This window comes from Pyrgilauda ruficollis, unplaced genomic scaffold (assembly GCF_017590135.1).
Source record: "Pyrgilauda ruficollis isolate IOZ18807 unplaced genomic scaffold, ASM1759013v1 scaffold81, whole genome shotgun sequence".
NCBI classification, from domain to species: Eukaryota; Metazoa; Chordata; class Aves; order Passeriformes; family Passeridae; genus Pyrgilauda; species Pyrgilauda ruficollis.
Window position 1 is genome coordinate 1,073,744 of NW_024530044.1, and position 19,487 is coordinate 1,093,230.

At 41.3% G+C, this 19,487-nt stretch overlaps 1 protein-coding gene and 1 long non-coding RNA gene across 2 annotated transcripts; one reads left to right on the forward strand and one right to left on the reverse strand.

The window, feature by feature from the left end:
• Window positions 1–2,267: 2,267 nt before the first annotated feature.
• On the forward strand, window positions 2,268–19,126 carry WDR75 (WD repeat domain 75). The gene is made up of 21 exons (XM_041487621.1): window positions 2,268–2,378; window positions 2,528–2,657; window positions 3,381–3,446; window positions 4,013–4,106; window positions 4,708–4,832; window positions 5,167–5,237; window positions 5,770–5,883; window positions 6,421–6,509; window positions 7,330–7,488; window positions 7,796–7,855; window positions 7,945–8,060; window positions 8,530–8,702; window positions 9,438–9,601; window positions 11,982–12,165; window positions 13,535–13,629; window positions 14,011–14,106; window positions 14,660–14,829; window positions 15,410–15,469; window positions 16,563–16,706; window positions 16,787–16,878; window positions 18,768–19,126. The coding sequence occupies exons 1-21, from the start codon at window positions 2,293–2,295 to the stop codon at window positions 18,970–18,972; spliced, it is 2,493 nt and encodes an 830-aa protein (XP_041343555.1). The 5' UTR covers window positions 2,268–2,292; the 3' UTR covers window positions 18,973–19,126.
• On the reverse strand, window positions 7,412–16,628 carry LOC121364389. Its single transcript, XR_005956861.1, has 5 exons — window positions 16,552–16,628; window positions 14,028–14,104; window positions 12,583–12,676; window positions 12,373–12,483; window positions 7,412–7,472 (listed from the first exon to the last, which is right to left on the reverse strand). It is a non-coding gene; the product is annotated as an uncharacterized LOC121364389 (long non-coding RNA).
• Window positions 19,127–19,487: the final 361 nt, after the last annotated feature.

A 19,487-nucleotide genomic window follows, 5' to 3' on the forward strand; every position in this document is an offset into this window, starting at 1 on the left:
ACTTCCAAAAACTGGTACAGGCAAGTTTTGGTTCTTTATACACCTGTGCATCAAACCACACTTAAAATATAGGTTATGACAACAAACTAAAAGGCTGAATGCATCTAAAACAAAATGTTTTTGGTTTTTTTTAAACACACTCTGTGTGTGTTTATTATTTATTAATAATTCTATATTATAAATTATCATTTACAATTATTATTCTTTTTTTTCCTAACAAATTTATGGCAACCATTTTAACTTTGAATACAAAATTCTTTTAAACTCTGCCATAGTGACTGAATCTAATTCACAGAAATGTTCCATATTTAGAATATCATGACTTAAAACTTTGGGCAGCATTACTTGGAACAATTACACAGAGCATCTATGTTTGAAAAAACCCTGTATATAATAACTAACAAGTGAAATTGATAATGAAATCACATGAATTGTGGCTGCATGACTGGGGTTTCTGCTGGAGTGTGGGAAGGAAAATCCAATTAATTATGCTGCTGGAAGGAGAGAAAGCCAGTGCTGAGAGCAGTGGTTGTGCTGTGTGAGAACAGTGCTCTGCACTGCTGCTGGCACTATCTGGTTTGCTTTATCACCCTGTGCTCCTGCCCTAGGATATATGTTTGGGGGTAGTCTTGATCCTTACACAGTTTATCAGCTTCAAAGCTTAGGGCAGATTTCCTAAAATGATAAAAATAAACGTGCATCACAAAAACATAGGCATTAAGATGCACAAGGTTTAATTATTGCCCTTATCAAGGAGAAGGATAAACATGCCAAGTTCCTGTGTTTTAACAAGACTTGACTACATTTAGTGCAGGCCTGACAAAAGAGTCCTATTCACATAATAACGTGGATTAAAGGGACTGGCTTTTCCCCCCTTTGACAGAACTCTGGCTTTACTGAGTGTCTGTGGCTCAGGATCCGCACACGATATACTGTCCCATACAGGAGGAGCACTAGGTTTCATCTGCCTTTGAGTCTGAAATATCCATCAGAATGAGAGCACGACACAGCTGTTGCACCCAGCTGCAATTTAGGCAGCACTTGTAAATTGCGCTCTCAGCTCCAGAGAGAGTGCAACGCTCAATTGCCAAAGCACCTGAGATTGGCAGCCAGGTTTCTGGGCGCACTGTGCTCTCTCACACCCACCCGCAGCTCCCCATGAGCACAATTCTGCACGGTGTGTGCTACTGTCCCTGCACAATCCTCACTTAACCTGCGAGCTAGGATTCAGTCAGCAGGGAAGAAAAGGACACGATCACAACTACCCGCTCATAACACACCTGTCCCTGCTCCTGCCTGTGAAGGGCGGCTGTTTAAAAACCAATTACAGGCATACCAGAGATACCTTCAACCGCGTGAACAGCCGCCAAAACTACACAGCTGTGCAAAAACTGCAATTGCAATTCCGGAGCAGCACTGAAGGGCGCAGACACCATAAATCACTGTGTACTCCAGACATTCGCAGTGCCTCTGACAGCGGTTTTCCTCCAGATACGAGAACACGATGTGCTCAGTAACTCGGCAAACCCACAGCTCGTCCAAGTCGGCGAACAAAGGGGGTTTTAGCAAAGCTTACCCATCGGTTTCCTCTGTTCAGCCTTTCTGCCCACTTAAACAAGGGAGTTTACGCATTTTTCTCCTCAGACGGGCTCAATTCCAGACCCCAGGCAGAGGACTTTCCTTTGCAGGGCCCTGGCAGCCCGTCCCACACGCTGAGGCCAGGAGGGACCGGAGTGCCGGCGGGGGGTGACAGCGGCACAGCCCCTCAGGGGCCGGCGCAGCCCTGGCCGGCGCTCCTGCCGCCTTTCATCCCGGGAATGGCTGCAGAGGGCAGCCGGGAGAGGTTTCGGACGAAAACCCTGGTAGTGGGCACGGGCAGCATGCCCGCAAGCTCCACAGCTCCCCACACTCACCGGCGCTCTGAGGGGCGCTCGGCAGGGGCACTAATGAAGGGCGGAGCGCCCGTACAAACCACCTGTGGCCAGGTGAGGGGCGGGCTCTGCTCCCAGGAAACCGGCGGGAGGACAGCGGAGGTTCGGGTCGGACATTAAGAATTTCTTCAGAGAAGGTGGTTGTCAGGAGCTGCCCAGGGAGGCGGCAGCTCCCGGAGGTGCTTAGGGACAGTCTGGACGCGGGTGATGGACGAGGCGGTTTCGGGGCCGTTCCCCTCCTGCACCGCTCCAGTGTCTCCGTGAGGGGGCGCGCGTGCAGCCCGCCCGCAGCACGCGGCGGCGGCGGGGCCAATCAGCGCGGGGCGGGGCGGGGCCGGCGCGCGGGTGGCGGCGGGACAAGATGGTGTCGCCGGGCGCTCTCCGCGTGGTGCGATGCGGCGGCGGCGGCCAGCGCGGCGCCAGGGCCGTGTTCTCCGCCGACTCCAAGCAAGTGGGCCGGGGGACCGGGGCTGCCGCGCTCGGGGGAGGCTCCTGAGCCCCGAGCCGGGCTCTGCCTGCCGGTGTCCCCGCGGCCTGCGGCTGCCGCGGGGCGCCCGGGCCCCTTGGGCCGGGGTAACAGCGTTTCCTCCCTGCAGGTACCTGCTGTACGCCTCGGGGGACTTCGTGAAGGTGCACAGCGTGAACACCGAGGAGACCCTGGGGCTCCTGTGCGGCCACGCCGACCTGGTGACCGGCATCCAGCTCAACCCGCACAACCACATGCAGGTTTGCCGGGGGAGGGCCGGCTGGGGTGGCCGGGCTGTGTCACCCTATGTGCCACCGCGGGGGCTGTCCCGGGGCTGGCTGCAGCTTGGGAAGGGGCTGCGGGTGCTAAGGGCATCGTCGAGATGGTGTTTCGCTGAAATCTGGCAAGAAAGGTAGAGCTATGTCGGTTTCCTACAAACACAAACGTGAAATGTCACGTGGATTACGCTCTATGAATGGAATGACGACAAAAGGGAAATACAACAAAATTTCCTGTTGAAATTGATTGAAAGAGTAAAAGAAGCATGTGAGATCAGAAATACTGTGCTTGGTGTTCACCCTTCTGTATCTGCTGGTAGTGATGCGGATGTGACTTTAAATCCCTTTAACTTGCCCAGTGGCTTCCTCTGCCCCCAGCCTGCCTTCCCTGCTCCTAGTTTGCTTGGGTTTTTTGGTGTCTGGATATAAACAAGAGTTATTTTCCAAGAGAGACTGATCTGCATATTAGCTGTGCAAAACTAGATTTTCACATGGTGGGTATCTGTGCATTCACTCTTTGTGACAATGTACATTTCAAACTACAGTAATAGTGTTGTATTTGCACTTTATTTGAAGGTATCACAGAGGTGGTCTCTGTATTTTTTATTATTCAGTTACCTGGAATCATGGCTGTGATTTTATGTAGAATCTGGCTTTGATATATTGCTATTACTTATATAGTTGTTTGTGTTTTTTTACCTTCAGCTCTATTCTTCCTCCCTCGATGGTACCATTAAGCTGTGGGACTTCATGGATGGCATTCCCATTAAAGTATGTAGAGTTATTCCTGTTAAGAGCTTGTGAAAAATGGGCACAAATCAGTCTGAGATGGGTTGTTCTACTATGAACACAACCTAAAACCCATCTAATTATGGCCGTAAGAGAACGTGTGGTGACAATAATGATGCAGATCCTTTTGGGGAAGAAGGTGGGAGATGTACTGACATACTGACTTTGCTACCTGCTGCAGTTTTGAGTCCAGGGTAGCTCTGGGAAATGTTCTGCAGTTTGGGATACACCAACAGGAATTGATCCAATGGCTTGATAATGTGGGCTGCTTACTCTTGCTCACATTTTCTGCTAAGTACCCACCTCTGAGTGTGCCTTCTGCTTTGTATTAGGGACAAGGTATCCTGAGGCTTTTCATTAAATCTGATGTCTCATACTTTATTAGTACTGTTTTAACATTTGTGTCAGTTTATGATAAAGATGTATTTGCCTTAGAATTGAGAATTTTAATTAATACATGAACTTTTCTTTAAGACATGATTTCCTTATTTTAAAGATGTACACACAAATGTAGTAATTGTTGATTTCCTTCTCTTTTTTTTCTTCAGACTTTCACTGTAGGATCCAAACTTCTGGCACTGTACACGCTTGCTAGTGCTGAGGACTCAGTGTTTGTTGTCATTCCAAAGGAGGGTGAACGAGGTACAGTACAGGCAGCATCATCCATGTCATCTCAGTCTGTCTGTGTCTGTGCTGCTGTTCCAGTGGTGTGCTGCAAGAATGGGCTTTAATGTGCTAATTATGAAATATTTTTTAAATCCTGTTGCAGATGGGTGTAGTCCTGCATTTTGCACCTCCTTTATTCTCGTTCTGCTCCATCTATCATTCCAATATTTGTCTAGAAGAGTGCTTGTCTTTGCTTTTGAAGCATATACTGCATAGATGTGGTCTCATAGATGCAGTTCACCTTTGAGCAGTGCTCACCAGGGTACAGGTTGTACTACTGAAGTTGGGTATGGGTGCTGGGGATTATTCTCCCACCTTAGGCAGTAACCTTAGGCATTTATTACCATAAACAGACTCCTATTCACAGCATGCCTAGGTGTTTTTTAATGGGATTTTGTCTGCAATAAATACATCTTGGCCTTACTGTGTACTATAATATATTGCTACTTCAGAGCAAAAGGAAATGCTATGCAGCTTCCCTTGGATTCTTCAGCTTACACTTGCAGTGATACCCACTGTCTGGTCCTCGTTCTTCAGTACTACTGTTGGTTTCAGACAGATTTTTTTCTTTGGTCAGATACATTCCAGCTGGTCTCAGTTAAGCTGGCAAAAGGAGCAGGCCAAGATCTGGAAGGCAAGGAGCTCTCAGTGGTTCTGGATGGTGTGGATGCATCAACGAAGCAAATTGCTTTTGGAAGAGAAGTATGTTCACCTCTGGGTTTTTTTCTTCTCTGGGTCTTGGTTGGTTGGGCTTTTTATTTTTTTTTTTTTCTCTTAAATGAACTCTGTGCTGTTTAAGCCTTTATACAAAGCACAGCAGTACTGAAACAAAACTGGAAGTAAATGAATCAGTGTAAGGGCTATACTTTTTTTATTATTACAAAAGCGAAACTTTGACACTTATAATGGGAAAGTATTTCCTCAACATCAACTTATATGTTGTCTCCAGAGTAAAGTATTTTGTAGTGAAATGTGCTTTATTTTTTTCTTGTGTGAAAATATAATTTGTATGTCATAAATGGCTTTACTTTAACAGGATTCGTATGTGGTATCAGTGAAGGATCTGAATCTCCAAGTTTATTTTTTTAAACGGAAATTGTTGAACAGGTAAGAATAAGAATGAAAATGTCAGGTGCTCATCCAGTCTGATATATCTTAAATGGTCTTTAACTCGTGATGTGTGCACACATGATCTCATACTTGGTTTTCTGCTGGAGGGGATGTAGTCACTATATGAGAAGCTTCCTGTAGAAGTGAACAGATCAGTGGCAGTGGTACCTTACCTTTGCAGCTCAGGAATGTATTTCTTTCAGTTAAATACTTGGGTTGATGCTGACCTGAAACAAGTGACATAGTTTGGGCAGCACCCAGGCTGGGAGGGAAGCAGAGAAAAGGAGAGGGAGAGAAAGACAAAAGCAACAACTCTTTCACCTTGATTGAAGGTGAAGAATTAAGGAAATCAAGAGGAAAATAAGTCTGTCACTGTTTTTGAGAGTGCATATAACCATAACAACTTGAAAATACTTAATTTTTCTAATCAGAATTATTTTTAATGTGCACTAGCTGATCCTTTTGAAGATTTGTTGTAGAACAACCAACCTAACTCTTACAATTAAAGTTCCTTTTTTGACTTTTGCAGGTTTTCTTTAAATACAGCGAAGACAAAAGGAGACAATCGCTTCAGTTGTGTTGTGTGCCATCCTACGGAGGATTGCATTGCAACTGGCCATGCTGATGGAAAGATTCGCCTCTGGTATGTGCAGTGTGGTTAACTCTGTATCCCATTAACTCCTCTGACTGTAGGAATTAAGTCAAACCTGAGCAAAGGAGTCTAGTTTGTCCCTGGCATTGCCATTTTCAGAAGTCAGAATGAGCAGTGAACCTGCAGTGCTGACAGTGTATATGTCAACTGGAAAAAATGCCTATGTTAAGTTATGCTGCATTAAATCTGAACTTGGGTGCAAAAGGTAATGTAAGAACAGCTGAAATAACTCTTTATGGGCAAGTAAGAGTCCTAAAGAGAGCACATCAATGGAATACATGATTAAAAGCATTACATGGTTAAGTTGCTTACAGGGCTGAGTGGCTTGGAATATCTAAGATGTGAGGTATGGACCAGGTGGCTTCTGGAAACCTGTAGTGTGGTTCCTTCCCTCCTTCTTGAGCATAAGATAAGCTAGTCTAGAAGTTAGAGGACAGGATGATATATTGGATTCAATTCAATATTTCCTTTGGTTTACTCTGTTGTTGATGTTGTGAGTAAAGAATCGTTTTGTTCCTCTCCACACAGGAGGAATTTCCACGACAGGAAAGCGTACACATATTCCGCACTGCACTGGCATCATGATATTGTCATGGATCTGGCTTATTCTATGGAGGGTGAGTAAAAGAAAAATAAAAAACAAAACAAAGCAATAAAAAACAACCTACCAAAAAATCCCAAAATCTCCATCAAACAAACAAAACCTTCTCAAATTTGAAGTGTTGCAGCAGACAAAGAAGAATCTATAGAAGCTCCAAGTTTGTCTGGTTACTAACAAGTTAGTTTCTAGAATTTTAACTGTATCCAGGAAGGATCTGAAATAAAAACTAAAGGAGTTTTTTTATATGCATTTTGATTGGCATTTATCATGTCAAATATCTGCCTCTTGTTGTAGAAGGAAAAATCTAACCCCTTCTCTCACCTCTTCTCCCTCACCTCCGCTCTTCCTCCTCTTCCGTTTCATTAATGTTACTGATGAGTTCTTGCCAGTCTTACCTGCATCCAAATAAAACAAGTCAGTTTTGTCTGAGCTCAAACCTGCTGTCAGAAATACTACACTTCTATCTGAATTGTGTGATCTGAACTACTCCTAAGGTATTTCTTACTGCAAAGTACTTTTCACAGGAGAACAATTCAGCCATATCCCAACACAAATATCCAGCTGATTCAGAAAGTGATGGGATCTACTACTCCCAAAGCATTGCTTAAATTTCACTGTAGACACAAGTTCCTGTTACTTAATCCAAGTTTCTCTAGCAATTTAACAGGAGATAAAGAGAAGCATGTCTATCTGTATTGGCTTGGTATTATTGTTTACTTGTAACAGTTTAAAAAGTTTTGAGAAACTCATGTCTGTCTGTCATTGTAAAGACACAGGCTGCTGATTTTATTTCTTTTTAAGCAAAAGCTTTTAACTGTATTTTGTTGCTGGAAAAGGAACCAGGTTGCTGAGTGGTGGAGTGGAATCTGTTCTAGTCCAGTGGCACAATGAGTCTTCATGCCAGAAGGATTTCCTGCCTCGGTTGGGGTCTCCTATCGAGTGCATCTCCATGTCCTCTGATGGTGTTCTCTGCTGCACCCTGCACACAGACAACAGTAAGCCAAAACACATCCAAGTATCACTTCAATGAAAATGCAAGTCTGTATGAGCCTTATTTTGTTGATTTTGGATGAATTAACTAAGAACAGCGTAAAATTTCATTAGTGGTCTGAAAAAAACAGATTCTTGTTCTTTTGCTCTTTGATCAGTTCTGTGAATTTGCTTGGTGACTGCTGTAACTTGGCTTTCCACCTTGGTGTCATAAACTGGGAAAAGATACATTTACAGTACAGATGGTTACAGTTCTTTCCCACCAAGAGATGTGTGCCTTTTGCAAGACTTGGTCTTTGCTTTCTCTTTCAGGAATTACAATAATCAACAGCAACCTAAGGTTTTCCAGAAGTATTCAAGGGCTAATCAAAAGTAAGTGCAGTAAAATTTGTCTTCCACTTAGAGGATGGAATGTGTCACTTGACAGCTTTGGTCATTTGTCATCTGAATTTTGTTTCCAGGTAGGGATATCAAGACTGGCCTAGTGGTTGATCCTAGAACCAAAGCTTTGGTCCTGAATGGAGAGCCAGGCCACTTGCAGTTCTATTCCCTCCAGAGTGACCAGCAGTTGTTCAGTGTAAGTTGGATTGACTTATACCAAAACTTTAACTTACTCAAGTAACTTGTGCATCAGGATTTGAAGACTTAATATGGCAAAAGGGAAAAAAACCTTGCTGGTATCCCACAAGGCTGGATTCCAGGTTGACATGTTCTTTATTTATCTCTGACTTCACATGCTAAGCAAAAAAGTAACTACTAAAAATCTAAATATTGATACTGAAAAAAGTACTTTAAAACAGTGTGCTGTCTTCTTAAATGTCAAAAATTTATAGGTAAAACACCTTCAAATTATTTTTCATTCTTTCCTACACTTTGCGTCACTGTGGAATGCACATGCTCTAATTCTGCTTTCCCCACACTTCTTCATGCCACAGCCCAGTCAGGTCTAACTGGAGCCCTCAGAACATCCTTCCTCCGTGGTTTCATCAGTGGTATCTCTTCCAGCTCTGTCTGAATTTGAAATCCACTGTGGCCTTGCTTTGCAGCTGGACATTGTGCAGCGGCAGTACATCCACCAGGAGGGCCTGAAGCAGTCGGACCTGGTGAAGGTCGCGTTCAGCGCTCGGGGCACCTGGCTGGCCACGGTGGAGGAGAGTGAAGAAGTGACTGACCCCGAGCTACAGCTGAAGCTGTGGTTCTACAGTGAAGAAACACAAAGGTAATGGTAACAGCTGGCCTTCCAGCTGTCAGTCACACAAATCCCTGCACAGACATTGTTTTGCAAAGGCAGGGTTTTTCCAGATCTGGGAAGTTACCATGCACACTGCAGCATCTGCAGCAGAGCAAAGAGTTGCACTGGATACACACAGGAAATAATTGCTCTGGATCTATTTTACTTACAGTAATCAGAGACTGTTGTAACCATGGGACTTAAATTCACCTGGCAGAATGGGTCATACAGTTTGCCCTCCTCTGTGTAATCCATCATTAATTGATTAGTTCTTTGCCAGAAGGTTCAGAAGATTGTAATTTTATTGTTGGTCTTTGTCTTTAGCTAACATATGCATCTGGTTAATAGTCTTTCCCTAATTTTCCTATTTTAAAAAATTACATTTTGACTACAAATTATTTTCTTAAAGCAGCAAGGGAAAAGAAGGCTACTACACAGATGAACCACATGACTGATTTTTTTTAAGTACTGGAAAGACTGCCCAGGGTTCAGGCTGAGTATTTGAGAGATGCTTGCCTACTGACAATTTTTGGTGCTGGGCTACTGTATGGAAGCCATTAGGGAAACCTGATCTTTTAATGCATTTAGCTGTCTTATTTAGAAATTTCTTTTGACTGGTCTTCTCCCTGCCCATTCCAGAATCACCCTGAACTCAAGACTTCCCCAGGTTCCAAATTAAATAGAAGGGCTTGCCTTCTAAGCTTCTGTTTTCTTTTCCTCTAGCTTTGCACTGAACACCAGAATAAACACGCCCCATGACAACCACATCACAGACATGTGCTTTCGTGACATGGATGAACTGGGAGATGACTCTCTCATACTGGTAACAACTGGCAGAGACTGTGTGTTTAAAGTCTGGGTGATGGTGGAAGACTCTGATCCAGAAGGTAAGCATGGCCAGAATATAACTTACTTTTACTTGCACCTTGTAACCTAGAACCATAAGAATAACCTGAGTTGAAAAGGACCTACAATGACATTTGAAGTCATGCAGTAGGAATTAAGACCCTACTGTCATTTGCTTAGTTCCCTGCATTGATCTGCTTCTGCTGCTGCATGAAGTACTGTGTTCTCCTGAGCATCCTGTGATGGAGTTCTGCCATAGTTCCACAGTATTAGTTTGGTATGCAGGTTCCTGATATAGCCAAAAACCTTGGCAAGCTGCTGCACAAGGGAGTGGCAGCCTGTGTTCATTGGTTCAAGAACTGTTTGTGGTAAGGATTTTTCCATGCTAAGAAAATGGATTTTTGTCAGTCCTCTGGGTTGGCTTTTCATTTGAGACTCTTGCTCAAAGGAACAGGATACAGAAATGTGTTGCTCTGTTTGAGCTTAGTGTAAAATAATAGCACTTCTGCAATTCAACATATCCACCACTTCAGAGTTCACTTTTTGAACATCCTTCCTTTCCCTTAGGTACTTGAACATCATAGAATGGGTATTTAGGTATTTCTAAGATACTTTTAATAACCAAATTTAACCTCTGATGTTCACCTCTTTCAAACAGACCACCTGTGTATGTTTATTGATTGCTGTAATAACCAAATTTAACCTCTTGAGAGACATGCTGATGTTCACCTCTTTCAAACAGACCATCTGTGTATGTTTATTGATTGCTCTCTATGCCTTTGGACATGAAATACAAAAGATTTCCAACACATTAATGTCCTTTTACTTCAGTGTTTTTACAGTGGTAATAACACACTTAAGGCACACCTAAGTGAAGTGGCACTTCCTGCCACTTGGCTGTCTTGTCATTTCATGTTCCTAAGTAGCTGTGATAGTGGTCTTGCTGAACTGCTTGCAGTTTAGTAATCAAACTGTTTGTCTTTTCATGGGCAGGTGAGAACATGTTCAAAAGTACTTTGGAGCTACTAGGGTTTCTATTTGGCAGACTTTGCCAGACTTTCTCTTTCCAAGCTCTTTGTCCCTCATCTGTGGCTGCTGATGAGAAGAAAGACAAAACCTTGTGTCATTTACTGTATGAGTAGTAATCTTCCCTGTGGTATCTGAAAAAGTGTTTGGTTTTGCTTTTTTTCATAAATTATTCTGAGGCTAAATTATACCTTAACTTAATGAGCAGCTACTTTGATCTTGAGTGTAGTGTCAGTTGGGGATGAAACTTATTTTTTTTTCTCCTTCCACAAAATAGTTTTGTATCTGCTGACTGGCCTCATCAGGGTGTTTGTATTTTAAGTGACTGCAGGGTTCTGTTTCAGGGCATATGTGAAAGTACTAATTAGTGGTGACTGCTGTGGTGTATTTGCCCAGTGGGGCAGAGTAGGAATGCTCAGGTAGAAAGGCTTGACATGCTGCAGCTTCTCTGCAGCAAATAGTAGTTTAGCAAAGAGCTCCTCCGTTGAGTTAACTGGTATGTGTTAATTGCAGCAGGTCTCTTGCTGGGCCCCTAGATGGTGCCATGCAGTTGGGAGTACTCAGTTGCTTCTGGCTTCCTTTTTTATCTTTTTTTCTCTTTTTTTTTTTTTTTTTCTCTCTCTCTCTTTTTTTTTTTTTTTTTCTCTCTCTCTCTTTTTTTTTTTTTTTTTGTTTGTTTGTTTTTTGTTTTACAGGCAGGTCTTTTAATCATCACCTTGTAGCCATTATATAAAGGGTAACTTAGTGTAGAGTGATTTTCCCTTTTTTTCCTCATCCTACTCAAATGTTGCAAAAGCATGCTGTAGGAATTATTTTATACTGGGAAATGTATGTTAATGTGGTAAGTACATCACTTCTCTCCAGTTTATTGTCTGGTAACTATCCACAGTGGGAAAGGTGTCCAAACAGAATGCAGTGGCAGGTGAGCCAACAGAAGGAAGCATGCTGGTGGGTCACTTGGTGATGCTCAAATCCTCTGTAAATGAATCATGGGCTATGCTGGACTCAAATGCAAGCTGTGTTCAGATTTTGAGTAATGCTCCTGTGTTCTTGCTAGAGTTATGACAGAACAATTTTTCCAGAACAATAAGTGTTGGATCTACTCGAGAATCATTTTACCTGACCTCTGCCTCTGTGAGAGCACAGTTAATGGAGTTGGCAGCTAAGTATGAATATTGTACCATGTCAGTCTCAAGGTTCACTGTTCAAATGCAAAACTGAGGACAAATGAAAACCCTGCCAGCTGTTTCTCATATTAGAACTGGGCAGATTCTCTGTACTCTTCAAAAACTGTGAAAGAAAACTGCCTTGCCTTGAGCCTATTTTGCAGTAATAATTGAATTCTTCTTTCTTTGTGTGTGGACTTGAATTAACGGGCTTGTTCATTCAATGCAGCACACCAGAGTGTGAGCTGGAGCTGTGACTTCGTAGGCAGCTACCACAACTACCAAGCTACGAACTGCTGCTTCTCAGAAGATGGCTCTCTGCTTGCTGTTAGCTTTGAAGAAACTGTCACTCTATGGGATTCACTTACTTGGGATCTCAAGTGTACGTTTTGCCATCCACCTGGAAATATAAGGTACATTCTTCATCTGCTCTTTTATGTCTCATTTGAACTCTCAGAAAAGAAGGAATCAATTCATAGCAGTCCAAGACCTTGTATATATTCATAAACATATGCACATAAACATTGAATTTATCAGTCTTAAATTCATATATAGAAAAGACTAAAATGGCTTTAAGGTGTTGGTTAAAAATAAGATTGAGCATTGCAGTTCCTTCTTACTTGCTTATGTCTCTTGTACCTCCCATCCTTAAATCTGTATCATGGAGCGTACAAGTAGAGTGTTGATAGCACTTCTCTTTTCCCCCATTAATCCAGGGGTGAATCAAAGTCCTGGAAAAGTGTAAATGCAAACAGTTGGTTCTTTATTTGTGTATGCATGCATGCAAATGGAAATTATATCAATAAACCATAAAGGCATGATGACCTTACCTGTACTACGAAATACACATCTTGGTCCTCTGTAACCTCTGTCCAAAAATCCATGTTTTCCTGGCATACTATCCCATCAATGCTCCATTATATGCTGTCATGATAAAAGACATCAACATTGTGTGGTCACAATATTTTAAAGACACAAAGAATCATAGCAGCATACAGAGGTTTCTCCCTTCCATGTGTTGTGTGTATGTTTGTAAGCGGTTTTTTGTTTCGTTTTTTTTTTTTCTGTGTGATGAAATCTGTTTTATGTTGGTCCTCTAAGATTAGAAATTGAGAAATGTTATTCTGAAACTGGTGTGGAGGAAAATTGTGGGAGGCACGTAAGCCCAGCTTGGCCACCAGCTTGGTGCAGTGGCAAGCTTTTCCCAGGCCAGCTGCCTCCTCTTATAACCTTTACTGTTTGTTATATTAAAAGGAAATAAATTACTCTAGGAATAGAATGAATTACTGTATTACTTACATAATTTTAAAGGGCTATGCTTTAATTTACAAATTCTGTCCTTTATTAGGTTTTTTGAAAATCTTTTATCATTAGAAGTCCCAAGGCTGTTCTGTTATTCTCAAACAAGAGACTGAGAAATTAAATCACATGCTTTCTTCAACTGGAGCAGCTTATAATTACCCTTATTTAACAGCTTCTCTTGTTCTAGTTCCTAAACAATAATAGAACTTCTTTAATTATTAAATTATTTTCCAATCCCAGTGCGAATACTTACAGTTATGTGTGGGTTTATAATTTATTTTATAAATTATCAGACTTATCTGAGAGTTGTATGTGGAGTTTCATGCCACTAGAGGTGAATGTGAAAAGCAAGCTTTGGATTTAGATACCAAAACTAAATCATAACTAAATGTTTTTTGTGACTTGTGAGTAATTGCTACATAGAAAAACAAAGATGAACTCTGAAGGTGACTAATTTGTTTTGACTTTTTACTTCTGTAGGAATATCTGCTTTGGGAGACTAACATGTTCCAAGTACCTTATTGGTGCCACTGATTATGGCTTTCTGTGTTGCTGGAACCTGCTCACTTGTGCATGTAAGATCAGCTTGAATGTGTGCTAGAGTAATTTATTACTTGAAATTACTGTGAAACCTTGAAATAATTCTAGTTCAATTCCAGATTTAACACACTACAAAATGCCCTGTGGAAATGGGGTTATTTTTATGCTTAGGATAATATCCTGTCCATGTGCATGTGCTTTGTGTGTGCAGAATAAATCTTGGGTTAGGTGAATGATTACCCAGTAATAGGTAGTATTTCTTACACTTGTGTAGGAGTTGGTAGCATTTGTATGTTTTTATTCGCCAGGGAATCACTGGAGCTGCCTCTTCCAGCAGCTAAGGCCCTGTGTGTTGTTTGTTTGACCTTTTGTTTGACTCCTTTTCACCTCTGGCTCTTGCTGTTCTTGCTTTTCAGTGGAGTGGAGTGCCCACCTCAACGTCGTAGTTCTGCAGGCTGATCCCCTTTCTGAACATATTGCTGCAGTCTCATGGCTCTCCAAAGAGTCCAGCTGTAAGTACAAAGCCTTCTTTCACAAGTCATAATCAGCAGAATTTAAAACTGGGGAAGCACAATTTCTAGAAAAGGTTTTCTTAGAATTCAGACCATGAAAGCTGGAGAGAGACTTCAGTGTGTGCTTGCACCTGTGGAAACTGAGCCATATCTTACAGCAGCATTCAAACAAAGTGTGTTACCTTTTCTTCCAGCAGGTAGTTTCAGGTACAGGATATATCTCAGGATTAACCACACGTTCTGGGTGAGGGTCTCAAACGTTCTTGACCCTCTCTTGTAAATGCAGAACTGTGCAGCTACATTTTAGAGCTCTGACATTAAATTAAGATAACTCTTCCTACAGAAATGTTAATTTTCAAGTGTGTTCTCTGGACTGGAGTACTGTGAAAGGTCCCTTCTATTATTGAGTAAAGTTATCCAGTTATAGTCCTGTGAACTGGTGCTTGGAGGCAATCCTGTCCAGCCTTCCTGGCTGTGATACACAGGGCTTTGACAGCTGGCCAGGAGCATAAGAATTTCCTGATGTAAAAAGAAGATATTTTTGGTTTTGCAGTGTTTGTGTTTAAACCAAGTGAGCCACGGCCAATCTACATCCAGAGAAATCTTTGTCAAGAAAAGATCCTGCTTGCTGCCTTCGTTCCAAGAGATGAACCTGAAATGATAACCTCAGAGAAATACCTTTGGCTAAGACAATCCCAACTATTTTTTCTTACAGATACACAAGTAAGGAATAGTAATTCATTGGTGGTTCATGGGGAAAAACTGTTTTCTTTAAAATGGATTGATAGGAATTCAGAGTTCTGCTTATGAGCATAGGAGTTCCTTTTTTGATTTTACATAATTGTAAACTGTGCTTTGTTGAAACTGCCAAAACAGCCTAAGATCAAAATTATTTACTGGTTTTGTGCTATTCTTGTGAATAGTTTTATGCTGCTTCATTGAGACAAGGCACTAGATAACATGGGAACATTGCCTATGCTGTTTAACTTAAACAAGTATCTAGAAGCTGTATGGATTACTGCTGATTATTCAAATGTTCCATGTGATATTCACTTTCCCTGCAATTTCTGGATGGGGGTTGTGGGGTTTTTTTGTTTGTTTTCCCAAAAAGTCTATAGAACCTCTAGGTCCATTCCTTCTTCTCTTCAGTTTCTTTACAAAATAAAAGAGGAAGAGATGGTTTTGCCTCTTCCACTTGACTGATAAAACTTTTGGGCCAGTTGGAAGCTTCTGTAGGCAAGCTGTGGAAACACAGAAAGCAGTTTCATGTATGATAACTGTGCTACACCCTTCTGTATTTTAGGAGCTAATGACACTCAGCACAAAGTCTCTGGAAGAAAGGCTCACACCATCAAGCAAACAGGTATCTCTCATAGAAGTTCTGACTGAGATGGGCAGGGCAGTTCAAAATTCTGGTGGTTATTTTGTCTTACTGAAATTCCCTTTTGTCGTGAAAATGCTCACCAGATCTTACCTGGAGTCACAGGCACTTAGCTGAAGGGGTAGTAATCTTGATTTGCTTATTTTTTGACAAGAAGTGCTGTTTGTAACTTTTTTTCTTGGAGTATCAGTGAGCTGCTCTCCATTTCCCTTGGGGGGAAAGAAACTAATACTTTTCTAAAAGATTCAGCTTTCACAAATTAAGCAAAATGTTTGAGTAAGCTCCTTCCTTATGTTGGTTTCTGTAACACTTGGAACCTTGAGTGTGATCTGAACTGGGAACCTTGAGTGTGGTCTGAACTGTGCTTTCTAATGGAGATGAGCAGTTGTCAGTCACTTGTGACTTACCTGTGAGAAGGAGTTCCAGCATTCCAGTATGTATTTCTGTGGAGTGGTAGTCTGGGAAATTGGATTTTTTTTTTTTAATTAATTTTGAAAAAGTTAAAACTGTAGCAGCAGCATTTGATTATTTGCTTGGTTAGATAACTTAGATCAAAGTAGAAGTTAGTATCTTTCCAATACAAAATGCTGTGGGACTGTGGGCATAAGTAATCCATTTCTTTAGAGAGTGGGGAAATAATTTGGTGTTCAGATTAATGTTTATTGATGCAGGACAATGCCAAAAGTCCAGGTGCTATGTTTTGCTTCCCATTACATAATTGAATCTCTCTGCAGATGATGCTGGAGATAAATGATCTTCTGGTTCTGTAGAATCAGAAAAACCCATCCTTTGGTTTTCTGGCACATGAACCACCTTCCGTGCTTGGAAGTTAATAGGTAGATCAGTAAACTAAAATGTAGTGTTCTTGGGGCCAGATTCTGGAGAGTTTTGTAACTGTCTGCGCAGGATTCTCTCCAGACACCTGACAGAGACTGAGTACAAAGAACCACATAGCTCAGTTGAGTTACATTTGAGTGTAGCCTTTTCTCAGTTGGGTTTCTTCTGAATTTTGGTAACTTAAAAGGAGATGGAACTTAGATTTGTGACACTAAAATTGTACTTACATTTTTTCAAGCTGGCAGTAGAAGAAAGTCTTCCTGTGACACCATTTAGTGTGCTGCTGGGAAAGCACAGACGTCAGCAAGCACAGGAGGATATAGACCTTGGAAAACCAGTTGTTCATACCAAGCAGGAGCAAGCTTCACCTGCTGTCAAAGAGGTAGGGGTAATTACAGTAAATGTACAAGCAAAATCACAACAAACAAAGCCTTTCATAAAGCTTCTGTTTTATCTTTGCAGCTTTTGCACACTCCAGCACACGTTTTGCCATCTGCTTCCTTCCTCTGCACTATATTTATTAACTCGTTGCTCATCTCCAAAGAGAACAAAAGGTAAGAAAAGTTCAAGGACTCTCCTTAGTTATCAAAGTTATTTTAAATTATGTACATCTTTGTTCAAAGTGTAAAAGCAGTTTTCTAACACTCTTTATCTGTTCAGTAAGTTAGTAGATTACTTCAGTGTGGTAATGGTCTGCTGTTTAGTGTATTGGCTCTTTTGTTGCTGTTATTTTTGCTGGGTTTTGCATAATGTACTCATACACAAAACACTGCATTTTACACTCAAATGTTCTCTATGAATTTAACTTTATTCCAGGGATTTAATGGCTTTTTAGTGCTACTTTTGGTTAAACATTAGAATCTCAACTTTATTTGAAATTACTATGACTTGCTGCATAGATTTGGTTTCAGTTTCTAGATACAGCAGTAAATTAGGAGCTTGATCTTAAGAATTTGTTTAGAACTTTAGAATTAAGCTACAAAATACAATTGTATACTGTAAGCACATCTAAGTTTGGCTTACAGTGCATTAATGCCAATTTAATAGAGTAGTTTGATGGGTACATAAAATTGTAGCTTTCTCCTTTGGGATCAAAGGAATGCAGGCACAGGGATTATGACAATTGTTTGTATTAGGATTAATATCTTTTCATTTACACTGAAGCCAGTTCAGTGAAAGCATTTTTGTGCCATCTATTCATTAAAGTGCTTCATTAAACTCTGCCAGGCCAGGGATGAAAACCTGTCCTTGAAATCAGGTGTTGGTGGATTTGCCAGACAGACGAGCGGGTGGTTCACCAGGGCCAGAGCTCACCCGGGAACAGTCACGGCTCCTGCGTGTGCTCTGGCTGCTGCCACGTTGTGCTGGCCACTGCTGTAAGATCTCTGACTGCATGGCACAACAAAACATCCACAGACCAGTGGCAGAAGTCTAACACATGGGAACTTGCATCTAGTTTCAGTCGTGAAGAATGTGAGAGTTCAGTGACCTGCGTAAATATTTGCACTTGCAGAGCTTGTACTTTGGCAGTGGTGACTAGTGTGGCTGTGCATTTAAAGGCACATGTAATTGTCAGCAGTGGGCCCTTGAAGATTGACCACAGTTTATCACTGTATAGTGTATATATTTTACAGTGGATATATTATTAACATTAAATGCTTCTGTTTTCCTTGGCAACATGATACTACTGTGTGCTTCTCCATTTATATTTTGTGAGTAATGAATAGTTTGTGTTAGAACAGATGATTTTTAGAAGACCACTACTGTTTTGCCATGAGGTTCACTCCTAAGTTAGGAGTAAATATTAGGAATGTTAGGAGTGAAAGTTAGATCAGGAATATTTATACAACAGACACTTGAATTAATACTATTAATTAATGCATTTTAAATTACAACAATTCCATATATTTCATTGGAGTTGTGCTTTCTACTTCGTTCTACTTTCTACAGGCTTAAAACTCATAAACTCAGAAGGGAACAGCCACTTTAAACATCTCTCTGTGTTTAGAGAAAAAAAAGCAAACAACCAAAGAATTTTTTTCTTTCCTAGTAATGCTCTAGGTATTGCAGCAGTTTTTAAGACCAAGTGACCCTTTTCAGATTTGAAAGAGAAGAATGTCCTTCTTGAATACTGTCTCATCTACCAGTATATCCAATGTTTCTGATCCTGTAGAACTGCAGTGTTGTAACATTTGTCATAATGCTGACCTGCCTGCTCTGCAGTTACCTACTATATTTCAAGAAAGAAAACTATTTTAAGTTTACTTAGAGGAGAGCTATTTGAAAAATTGCTTGAAATTGAGATGGCAAGAGAAGTATAGTAGGGTAGACTGAAATGAAAAAAAAACCTTGTTTACGTAGTTGTTTGCATGATACTTCTCCCGTGTAGTACTGTAGTATGTGAGAGTACCTATTAATTGGGTTGTTTCCAACCATCTTCCAGTGCTGAAGAAGTTGCTGATGAAGTAGAAATGGAAAGTGAAAAAGCAGAGGATGATTCAGATGAGGAAGATGTCACAGCAATGGAACAAGAAGATACAAGCCACATGGAATTATTAGGAGAGATGGCATGTAAACTGTCTAAATCCCAGGAAAAGGAGCTACGAAAAATAAGAAAAATGGACTACAGTTGGTTATCAGCCTTCTAAACAGACATCTTACTTTTTTTATACTGCAAGCTGAAGCTTTGTGGATTAAATACTCTTTAAAAAAAAATTCAGGTCCTCTTGCCAAAAATTTTATCAGCTTCTCTTTCCACAGGAATGCAGAACTAGGGGGAGCGATTAAAGTTTCGAAAAGCTGTTTCTGCTCTTAGTTTATTACTGATTCTCCTGTGACCTTAGAAAATGCTTAACCTGGTTTGGGGGCTCCCCCGCCTTGCAAGTGTATTTAAAAGGCTAATAGCAAAACTGAGTTCATTATCTGGCTTGTGCTCAGTTAGCAAAGTGACAGCTCAGCTGCTGAAAATCTGGGTTACTGCTGCCAAAGCAGCAGCAGCAAATGCCTTCAGTTGGTGACAGAGCTTAGCTCAAGGTGTGGCAGGGGAAGTCAGGGTGGTTCTTGGTGCTGTACACAGGTAAGTCTCCTCCCCAGGAGTTCCTCTCCAGCTGTTGAGACAGATGAGAAGTGGTTTAGCATGCCTGGTTAGAGAATATAGCTATTA